The 11246-nt window shown below is 36.8% G+C and overlaps 3 protein-coding genes across 5 annotated transcripts; 2 read left to right on the top strand and 1 right to left on the bottom strand.

Annotated features, from left to right (window-relative positions):
• The first annotated feature begins 22 nt into the window (after nt 1-22).
• Nucleotides 23-2130, top strand: LOC105111628 (low molecular weight phosphotyrosine protein phosphatase-like). The gene is made up of 5 exons (XM_011007041.1): nt 23-483; nt 605-740; nt 835-902; nt 993-1079; nt 1801-2130. The coding sequence occupies exons 1-5, from the start codon at nt 319-321 to the stop codon at nt 1864-1866; spliced, it is 522 nt and encodes a 173-aa protein (XP_011005343.1). The 5' UTR covers nt 23-318; the 3' UTR covers nt 1867-2130.
• Nucleotides 2131-3425: 1295 nt separating this feature from the next.
• Nucleotides 3426-9231, bottom strand: LOC105111633 (alkaline/neutral invertase CINV1-like). Its single transcript, XM_011007053.1, has 7 exons — nt 9015-9231; nt 8009-8709; nt 6825-6990; nt 6505-6716; nt 5235-5728; nt 5082-5130; nt 3426-4001 (listed from the first exon to the last, which is right to left on the bottom strand). The coding sequence occupies exons 2-7, from the start codon at nt 8624-8626 to the stop codon at nt 3684-3686; spliced, it is 1857 nt and encodes a 618-aa protein (XP_011005355.1). The 5' UTR covers nt 8627-8709; nt 9015-9231; the 3' UTR covers nt 3426-3683.
• Nucleotides 9232-9407: 176 nt separating this feature from the next.
• Nucleotides 9408-10655, top strand: LOC105111637 (protein BUD31 homolog 2-like). Of its 3 annotated transcripts, none has more exons than XM_011007077.1 (4): nt 9408-9524; nt 9709-9836; nt 9935-10122; nt 10255-10655. In XM_011007077.1, exons 2-4 carry the CDS (start codon nt 9743-9745, stop codon nt 10408-10410), a joined length of 438 nt encoding a protein of 145 aa, XP_011005379.1. In that variant the 5' UTR covers nt 9408-9524; nt 9709-9742; the 3' UTR covers nt 10411-10655. The 3 variants fall into 3 exon arrangements, with proteins under 3 accessions (XP_011005379.1, XP_011005370.1, XP_011005365.1); XM_011007068.1 differs by having other exon boundaries at nt 9726-9836; XM_011007063.1 differs by having other exon boundaries at nt 9409-9524; nt 9736-9836.
• The last annotated feature ends 591 nt before the right edge of the window (nt 10656-11246 follow it).

The raw sequence follows: 11246 nt of genomic DNA on the forward strand, positions 1-11246 counted from the left end.
TTAGACCAATGAAATCCCAACACACCCACAGCAAATTACTGTCATCACCATATCCTTTGCCAACACCTCCACCCTCACAGGAGTGATGGTTAGGACATCAGTAACAACCTTGTATTACAACAGTTCTCCTAAACTAGGTTTCCAAACCCATCTCTAAATTTACAATTTTGCCACAATGCCACTAATCTCCTCTCTCTGGAAGCCCCATTTCCTCTCATTAATAAATATCCATTTCTCCAATTTTCCCATCTTCATCACAAAAGCCCCACAAGCAGTGCTATCCATTTCAGGTCCTTGGTGATCAAAGCATCATCATCAATGGCTTCTTCAACAGAGACCAAACCTTTCGCTGTTCTTTTTGTGTGTCTGGGAAACATTTGCAGGAGTCCAGCTGCTGAGGGCGTGTTTACTGATATTGTTAAAAAGAGAGGACTTGATTCTAAATTCAAGATTGACTCTGCTGGCACCATTAATTACCACGAGGTAAACATATATTTCTAAAATTCTGTTTCTTTGATTGTAGAGAATAATGAAAAATAGCATTTTATGGAGTGTAAATGATTCTAGTGTTTTTCTTTTTCTTTTTTCTTTTTTGTTAATAAAGGGTAATCCAGCAGACTCAAGAATGAGGGCAGCTTCTAAAAGGCGTGGGATTGAGATAACTTCCATATCAAGGCCCATTCGACCGTCTGATTTTAGAGATTTTGATATCATTCTTGCTATGGACAACCAAAATAGAGGTACAAATTATTTTTTTTTACTTATTTTTTATTTGTTAGCTTCTTTAATTCTTTTTGATAATATGTTGTTATATTTGAATTGGGTTTTATGCAGAGGATATAATGGAAGCTTTTAATAAGTGGAAATTTAGAGAGACACTTCCTGATGATGCACACAAGAAGGTAGGCGAAAGATTTATAGGGTTTTGGTATGAAATTTTGCATGCGGGTTTTTAATTTGTTAACTCTCGTATGTTTTTGTTGTTTTCGCAGGTTAAGCTAATGTGTTCTTTTTGTAAGAAACATGATGAAACAGAAGTCCCAGATCCTTACTATGGCGGACCACAGGGTTTTGAGAAGGTAATGTATGAGAATTTGATATAAACCCTCAGAGCTTTTGTCATAAGTTTGTGAAATCTTGATTTTGTCTTCAATATCATGACTTAAGTTGCTTGATTGTTCTTCATTGAAATTCATTTAGAACAATTTGTTGTGATTGAATTAGTTTATTTTAAAGAAATGAACTCAGATTTTCTTCAATGTAGATGTTACTGCTTAAGGAGGTAGCTAAGGTCTATAGGCTCTCCTGGCTTACAATTTCTTATTTACTCGTTGCGTATATTATTCCAAATCAGAAGTCACCTCTTCTTCAGAATACTGCTGTGTTTGTTGATCCTTCAGTGCATGTTGCATTATAGATAATGCTTCTGTCTTCTGTTGTTAGTTACAGGAATGATTTTCTTAGTCCCTTTCTTTAACTTCGCCTTGTAACCCGTGGTTTTGCATTCATGTAGACGGTAAGGCTGAACTGCTTGTATCTGATCTATTCTCTTGGCTCTTAACTTGCCTGCTTTAATTTCCTCATGATAGGTTCATTGACCACTCACTATAGAAATTGAATATTTGTGTAGTCATAAAAATTCTCAAAGTTGCTTTGTTGATTACTGTCAAGATAATGGTCTTCCTGTGGAAGATGATCGAGCAGACTCCTCAATTTCTGTTTCTAGAACACTCTTAATTTAGCATATTCAGTGCATTTGTGGTTGTTACTAATCTCACGATCTTTCCTTTTTTATCACAGGTCTTGGATCTACTTGAAGATGCTTGTGAGTCTTTGTTGGACAGCATTTTGGCTGAAAAAAATTAACTTGTGGTTAAATGCTGGTTGATCCAACCTTTGGCTTTGACATTTTATTAGTGATTTAAAGCAACTGCATGTGATATATCACAGGGTAGATGATGTTTAACTCCCATAGTCATCAGGGACCTGCTTTGTTCCTCTGTTTTGGCCATAATATTCCTTGTGTCATTGCCAGGAAAATGGAAGTGAATGTTGTTGCTTTGGATGTTGAACTTATAGTGTGTGCTAATGCAAAGATGATAATGATTCATCTGGTTGTTGAGATCAAAATGATGCCCACTCCCGTATAATATAATTACCAATATGAGTGCAAAACTTTTGAAAGCATATTGCAACATAGCCTTCTTGGTCAAACATTTCCAAGGCATCCCAATTCGTGAAACATTTATGAAATTCCAACCATTCGTGAATTGATTGCTTTATTCAGAATTCGCAACCCTGCTTTCACAGTGAGGATACATTAGTTTGTTTTTGTACATGCACACATTCTCTCAAGTTATGATTCTATTTTCTTTTAGAGGTACTAAATAAGCCTTCAACATGTGCTCATCATCTTTAATAGAGCATTCGGCCAACCAAACAGTTCACAGAAGAGCATCGTAAAAAATCCAACTCAACCAGAATTTTTTTTTTTTGTTTATATACATATATAAACCGAAGTGGTGTTAGTTTGGTCGGTTTGTTTTTTTATAGAGAAAAAAAGGGCAAAATCTGTGGAATTTTTTTAGATTTTTTATAGTTAATTCCAATTCTCAATTTGTACAACCCAAAAAAATAAATTAGAAACTTTGATGAATTAATTTTTTAAATTCAAACCACATTCATCTTAGGAGAGAGATCGACATTGATTGATTTGTGAGGATTTGAGATGCTATGTTTGGCTGAGAAGGTGGAAAATAATAGCTTGAGGTTGTGTTGCTGGGATTCGTGAAGGGAGATTGATAGAGAGCATGGAGACCGAGAGGGTTGGCTTTGAATGATTTGGGAGTTAGGGTTTGTGTTTACGAGGAGAGAAGTTCCTGGTTGGATTTCTGGTGGAGGAGATGTTTCAATGGAGAGGGATCCAGAGAACAAAAATATCAGGAGAGAGGACAACCTTGAATGATTTGAGAGCTAGGGGAGAAAAGAAGTTTTTATATCTGATTGTTTTATTTAGTTGGGTTTTATCATGGTCAAACCATTTCGGTTCAATCGTTCCGCACTCTTAAAATCAAAATCAAACCAATTATTTTCCGATTCATTTTTTTTTTCTCGATTTAGTTTTGATTTTTTTTTTTTTTAATTTTCTCAGTTTTCTTTTGTTCTCATCCCTTCTTCTCATTGTCATCTGACCAAGTACACATTCAACATGTCTTTCGAACTCTCAAAGCACCAGCTAGCGCACATTTGCTGCTATGCTGGTTGAATGGGCGAAGCCTTTGATCAAAGAAATTCTACTAACCACCTGTCTACTTGCGTTGTTGAGGGGGGAGAAAAAATGTGGGGCAAGGAAACAAAATGCAGGTTTTCCCCCATGGCCCCCTGCTGAGATTCACTCCTTTTTCTTTCTTCCTGCATTTGACGAGTTGATCAACCACTCCAAAGAACGTTTGTATTGCTACTGTCTTAATATCCCAAAGGGGGAGAATGATCGACACAACTCTAGCATTTCTACTTGTCATGTCAAACTCATATATTACGGGATAAACAATGGTAACAAAGCACCAGCATCTGCATTTCTCGGTGCAGGATACTATCAGTCTCATGCCTCCAATTCTGGATCTATATTTGCAAAATTTGGACAAGTCTTTCTAGTAGCCCTCTTCATAGCTTCACAATACTTGTCATATAATGAAGGGCTGCTTGAAGCCTTTCCTAGCACGTTTCCTCCTTGGGTTGGCACTAATCAAAGCATTTACAAGCTCTGGATCCTCTTCATTTACGAAAATCTTTGCTGCATTAGGGTTGGCAAGTAAGAGTTTTGCCACGAGGTAACCTGAAATCGACCAGGTTTGAAATAAGCGTGCCTGTTTTCCAATAAATCTTGCTCGCTTAGTGTCATAGTATTCTGGCCACTTGTCTCTAGATATGCGCCTCTCAACAAGTCGGACTGCTTTTTCAGCGATCTCTGGTCTATTCATCTTTATGCATGCTACAGTAAGCTGAAAGAAGACCCTTAGATAAGTTACTTCGAGAGAAAAATATATTCTGCCCAGTGCAGAAAGAAAATGAGCAAAAATTGCAATCCAAAGCACCGCAAATTTTACCGTGGTAATATATAATATTCCTCATCCAACATATTCAGCACTACATTCTCAAGAAGGAAAAGAAAAACCTATCCAGTGCTAATATATTTGATGGTGCAAAACAACTGTACATTTAGGCAATCTAACGCTTAACATTAAAGGCATCTAAAATTAATTGAAGAGACAATTCACTTATAGGTCATAAAATACAAATTAGGCTCAAACTACCTACTTGCATTTCATTGTTTTGAATGAATGCGTAATCGGTAGGAAAAAGGAGGCTTAGCCATTTCTAGATGGAGTGGAGATGGGCAAATACATATTCAAAATGTGATCAAGGACTCTTAACTAGCTTAACTAACTATCAGCTGCCTTATGGCTGTGGCATATTGTGGTAACATTAAACAGCAACTCTTCTGCAGAGCCATGCAACAAAGTTAATTGGCATTTGAAGTCCCTTTATCTGTTTGACCATATGCTATCAGTGGGCGTGGCATATACAAAGCCTAGAAAATCTATACGGCAGGCACAATAAGAGACCAAATATCTGGGGAAGAAAGAAATGGAAATCAATCATGCTAAGAGCCAAAGGGAAATGCAGCCTCTGGAAAATTCCATACAAATGAGAACAGAAATATAAACAGGGCATGGCATTGTTGGGAACAACAATAAATGCTTCTGCATTAAGCATCCATTCCAGTCAATTTCAGGATTGCCAACAAGAAATTTGGTTATATCAATCTCAAAAAGAATATGTTCCTAAAATAGCGAGAGTTGCAGCATTGGAATATTTCAAGAAAAGGTGTCACAATCAAAAGTAGTTGAATAATTCAACAGTGTTTAAAAATTGCCCAAAATTTTGTTAACATGATTAAGGAATTGGGTTTCACGATTCCCATAAAGAAAATGCTACGAAGATGGTACATCTTAGATATATCATGCTCTAAGAAAATAGTGGTTTTAAACCTTGATTTAACTTTAGAACACCAAACTAACCTGCCAAAGCAAAGTTGGCCAAGATCCTCCATTATGATAAGACCAGGCTCTGCAGCAAAATAACAAGTTCAGAATATGCAGCAAGAACTAAAAAAACCTCTTAAAAGTCAAAAGAATAACAAGGCTATCAAAAGATTGAAGTTAAAGCATCACGTGTTCTTGGGATCGCTGCCAGTGATGATCCTCCATTCCTGGCCTTCAAGAGCAGGAAAGCATATTTTGATTGGCATTTCCGCCACTAATTCTGCCCATTTTGCTTCAATAAGATCCAGGATGGCATGGGACTGATCCAATGTTGCAAGACTACTTACAATTGACCATAAGTTTCCAAGAGTAAAGAAACGGAAATCCATGTGAGCTGGTTGCAGATTTCCAATCAAATAACCTCCTTTGCTGGGCATGAATTCAACCAGCCAGGGAGGAATCTGATCGGGATAGATATTAAACTTATTAACTGCATCATAAGAGTATTCCTCTGTGGTATAACGGTATATTTCATTCAGTTTTTTCAAATCTATCCAGTAATATTCCCTGATGTGGAATGATAGGGCAACTAGACGATTGTTAAGAGCTCTAATGAGGTCAGCTGATCCATCCTCTGGAGCAAGCATCTCACGTGCACAAAGTAATGCTGAATAAAAGAGTGCCTGGAAAAGCAAAATGGCGATTTTATGTGCAAATTTTGCCACAATTTTTCAGTTTAAGAGGCATAAGCATTATTTATAAACCACAAAGTTTGAATTTGCAGGCTGATACAGGCACATAAGATCTCTGAACCACAATATCACTCTTCCTTTCAGATCAAAACCATTTGTATGCATTAGGTTGGCTAAAAATATCAACTGAGTTTATCTGTCACTTGTAGATAATGAAATAACATGAGTGACTATCATATTCAAATTCCGGATGCAAGACAACTTTCTAACTTTCAAGCTTATAGTTGCTTCTGCACCGGTGAAGACTCTCTAATAGATATTAGCTGAAAAGAGAGTATCTAGAAACCTCATGTTTACATGAACCAAGGGTAAAATAATGGAAAAAGACAATACACATTGCCCAATCAGTTATGACCAACACCCAAGTAATTTGATTGAACTCTGACTAAACATTCTGCAAAAAAGTCCCAATAGAAGACTAGAAAAGCAATGGAAATTAATTGGAGCTAGACAAATTCTAGACTGATCAAGATATCAAAATGTGTCTGGGGATTAAAATAAAAGCGAGAGCAACTACCCCTTTTTCGTTTCTTTTTTTGTGTTTTTAAGCACAAGAATAGTTGGCATTTTAAAACAAATGTAATATAAACATGATTGTTCTCCAAAGCTACAGGATGCAAAATAAAGGAACTGGGTAAGAAACAAAAGGTAAAAAATTCCTCACTTTCACAAGTTAAACTTAGCATTTATATTTTGGGAGTATTAACCTCAATTTCCAAGGGATGTCCATGAATTCCCATGCGACGATCTATCATGCAAGAACCATCAGTCACCAATAAAGTTGGAAACATATCAAAACCATCAGCAAGACACAGCCTTAAGATCATTTTCATCCCAGTTTGCACATCGACTCTCTCTTGCACTGAAAGATCCCCAGAACATTTTCCATAAGCTCGTAACAGTATAATCCACCACAATCCTGACAAGAAAATCACAATGCATAATGTTCTAGAATCCAATAAAAAATAGAAGAAAAGAAAATAGTGACGGTTCCGAATAGGCAACTTCTTGAAATCATTTCCTTTACCAGAATCAACTGGAGCAACTCGGCCAATAGCTGCTTCACCAAAGTCAGCATCTAATACCTCTTCAGTAGCAGAATCCTCACTGTCAAGGGGAACAGTGCGCACCTTAAAACTGGCAGGCATAAGTCCCTGACCAGGGCTATAACAATCCATGGTTTTCTCCCAACTCTAATACAAAAGAATTACTTAGCAAACTTACAGAACCTAAAATAAAACAAATAAAACTCATTCTTATTCTACTTCAACGAAATTTTTAAGGAAACATAACCTACTCGGCATGAATTCAAAAAACATAAATTCACTAACATATATTCCTCAATAAAACAAAACTAACATAACAAGCTTCCAAGAAAAGGTACCTAAAAATCAGAACATAAGATGGATAACTTTTAAGATAGATCATCTCCATTAGAAATAATAATTAAACAGTACATGAGAAATGGTCCCTAGATTTGCCGATTTAATGATTAAAGCTTCCCAGTTGACATGTTCATGAAAATCATTGGAAGAGGAGTTTTGAAAAAGAAAAAAAAAAAGTTGACTGACATAATATTGGTCCCACAGTAAGAAGACTTGCAGTCAGCCATTTCAGTGAAATTCACTGTATGGAGTTTGACAAATCAACCTTTTGGAATATTTCATGAGCAATGGGTTTGTCCACAAACTTTTGAGCAACTCATACTGGTTCAAAGAGTTTAGAAGAGGGAGTGATAGGTAAGATTTTGAATGATGTTCATTGTTTTCATGATTTACTTCTTAAGAATGAAAGGAAATTCCAGAATTTTAAAAATCAATCGGTCTAAAAAGTTAATCAGGGATAAAGTACTTTTCTTGCTTCTTTACAACATTCTTCACTTGATGCTTTTCAAAGGGTGAATAACCTGACTGATATTCAACTGTATTCAAAATGCTATTGCCTTAGAACTTTGTGTTCCTATTGGAAAATGCCTACCATCTCATTTTCATCTACATTACCTTTTCTTCTTTCTTAATTAAGTTCCATCTTCCACAAAAAGGAAAAAACTGGCAGACCAGTACTAATCCTAAACACAGAAACAGCTGCAGCCTAAAGACAAAAAATTTAAGAAACAAGAAAATGATCTTTACCCTGGAAAAGACAACTAAAACATAGAGAAAATAATTTAAATAGTTAATAAGGAGCTAGTGAAGTGATAAATAACATTACCTGTAGTTGAAGGGTGTACAGGATGAAATTCCTCACAATATCATACTCTCCCTTCAAAAGGAAAGCTATTCCAGACGGAATGAAGTCACGAATAAAAACCTGATCGTAGTTCAGAATGCTAGTACCATTTGGATCATTTGCAGCAATTGTTCCAATTGGATTACCACAATAACAAACAACCGAAGCACGGAGTAAATCCCATGCTTCTTCCTCAATCGATTGCGTCTCTTCATTACCCTTCAATGCTAAACTTCCCCTTTCAAAAATATTCGTGGCACCGTGAACGCCATTTAGAGGAAGCGAAACTGGGCTCCATTGATTTGCAGTTGCCCCTCCAAAACTTTCAGCCTTTTGGCATTTGCACCTCATAGATTCCCACCTGTCAATACATTTCACCTTCCGACGAGACGTCACAGCACCTACACCCCTACTCGTGCATTTCCCTAACAATCTCATCCCATTGTTCAACTTTTTGTATACCAAACCTCTATTCTTCTTACGTTTTACATCAGAGCAGATCGAAAGCACGGAATTCGAACCGCCGAAAGACAGATCAAAACGATGTGGGCAAGGTAAACCACCAGACAACACTTGTAAAACCGTCTTTGAAGTAGCCATTTACCTTATAAAAACTATTTCTACTTAATTTCTTCGAACCCACCAGGTTAGAAGATAATCCCCCACTTGAAATATAAATAAACCTATAAACAAAAAACCAAATTCAACCCACTTCATCATAGATAAAATCATATGAATTAATAATAGTAATAATAATATTAATTCCGGTTTGACTACACAGCACAAACTCACAAAAAATTCACAAAATTAAACTCAATAACAAAAAAAAACGTGCTTTACATATAATTATCTCTTAATCTCCAGAAAATTCCAAAGAGAGATTAAAAGAAAAAATCCATTTTTTGCACGAAATTGGAGAGGAAAGCAACAAAGCATCTCAGTTTTAAGTGCTGCCACTTGCTAAAAATAAAAACTGAAAAATATTTACCACGGAAAAATCCTTTCTCCCTCTCTAGGGGAGTGAGGAATGGTTTCTTTTCAGTTTTCAGACACTGATCCGAAGAGGAAGAGACATTTGCTTCAGTTTCTTGGGAGTTAAAAACTTGGTCGGAACTGTAACGGCAGCGTTTCATGGCTTGGTTGCTTAATTGAGACACGACACAGGTGATTCAATGATTGGCCCATCCAAACTAAAGGATTGGTGTTGGGCCCTTTCCGCGCTTGTCATATGATACCGGGACGTTTCCCATTTAAAAATCTTTGAAACCTTGCTCAAATAACTAGGGCCTAGAGACCACAAGGATAACTGGCAACGACACGTGTGATTTTATTAGATCCGGAAGCCCATAAACTGGCACCCATTTGTTGGTGGATCCATCTTGAGGCCCAGTAGACTAAATAATTTTTCTTATTTTATTTTTCAGCAAAAAGGAAACCTTATCGCTTTGGTGGCTTCCTTTGCATTATTGAGGAAACCCTAATCAAATCCAGAGCTGCGGTAAGCTAATTTGAATTCGTTGTCTTCTATTGAATCCCTCTCACAAACTTCGAATTTCCTTGCTTTTTTTTTTTTGAAATTATTAATCAATTCATGTTTTGTTTTTAAAGCTCAATTACTAACCCTAATTCAGTTCTTATAATAAAAAATAACCCAAATTTGTTAATCTAAAATTTAATTTTAGGTTTTTAACTGAGGCAGTGAATTACAGTGTAAAAATGCCGAAAGTAAGGAGAAGCCGGATCAAGTACCCAGAGGGATGGGAGTTAATCGAGCCTACGCTTCGCGAACTGGATGGGAAGATGAGAGAAGGTTGATTACGTGTTCAATTATTTTTTTATTAATTAATTAATTAATTTGCTATGTTTTTTTTTGAAGGGATCTTTGTTTTTTTTTTATTTTTATTGCAGCTGAACTTGATCCACATGACGGCAAGAGAAAGTGTGAGGCTCTGTGGCCCATTTTCAAAATTACACATCAAAAGAGCCGATATATTTACGATCTTTATTACAGAAGGAATGAGATATCGAAGGAGCTTTATGAGTTCTGTTTGGACCAGGGTTATGGGGATCGTAACCTAATTGCGAAATGGAAGAAGGTTTTTTTCTGTTTCTTTAGGGCTTTTATGTTTGAATTCTGTTACTTCGCATTTGGGTGTGCAATTTATGAATGTCTGATGCGTGAAGATTTGACAACCTGTTGATGTTGAGTTTCTATGTTTGAATTACAGCCAGGATATGAACGATTGTGCTGTCTCCGCTGCATCCAGCCCAGGGATCACAACTTTGGCACGACTTGTGTGTGCAGGGTTCCAAAGCATCTTAGGGAAGAGAAGGTTGTTGAGTGTGTGCATTGTGGTTGTGGAGGCTGTGCGAGTGGTGATTGATTGCTAATTTGTCTTAGCCCTCTTTTTTGTGCTACAATCTTTCTGCTTATCTGAAGCCCAGGTATGGCATTTGTTGTAGTAACTTATGTAGTCAATGTCGGAAAGATACTTGGACGGCCAATTTAAGAAGGATGAGATTTGTTTGTATTTAGTTATGACCCTCATGAGCAGGCAATGTATGTCAAAGGCCACCTTTTTACAGACAAACTGATATTGTTAGAAATTGATAATGTGTGCAGCCAAAACTGGTGTGTTTGGAACCCAGCATTTTTTTCGTAGTGTTTTTCAGAACCTGACCGTGGGATTGTTGAAGAACAAGCAAACCTGGTTAGTTTGGTGCCCTACGAACTATTTATCGTTTGAGGCTGAAGGCCAGATTATTTGATGAAATTCAAATAATCGACAAGCTTGCTTGTTTCCCTTCCAAAACAAAAATGTGAAAATTCTTTCAACTTTTGAAATTATTTCATGATGATAGGGAAAACCACATAATAATTTCTCCAGAAATAATGTAAATATTTCTTCTGTATACATCCCTGCTGCCTCTTTTTCAATGTTCACGTATGCAAAGGTGCTGGTTTGATGGGAACGATCAGCAACCTTTTCATCCATAAAATTACGTGTACTGCCCATATTAATTAGAATCAAAAGCTGCCTCACGCCCACCTTCCCACATGCTTTCATGGTTTGGTAAAGCTGTTACCCCTGTTAAGGCATGTCATGAAAATTGGGCTTCTGTATGTGTGGACACCGTATCAACAACAGCGTTGGTGTCTAGGATACTAGAACTCTAAATGGGAGGTCCTTCCCCGCCCCCCCCCCCAATTTTGATTATA

The sequence above is a fragment of the Populus euphratica genome, unplaced genomic scaffold, assembly GCF_000495115.2.
Source record: "Populus euphratica unplaced genomic scaffold, PopEup_1.0 scaffold5.1, whole genome shotgun sequence".
Lineage (NCBI taxonomy): Eukaryota > Viridiplantae > Streptophyta > Magnoliopsida > Malpighiales > Salicaceae > Populus > Populus euphratica.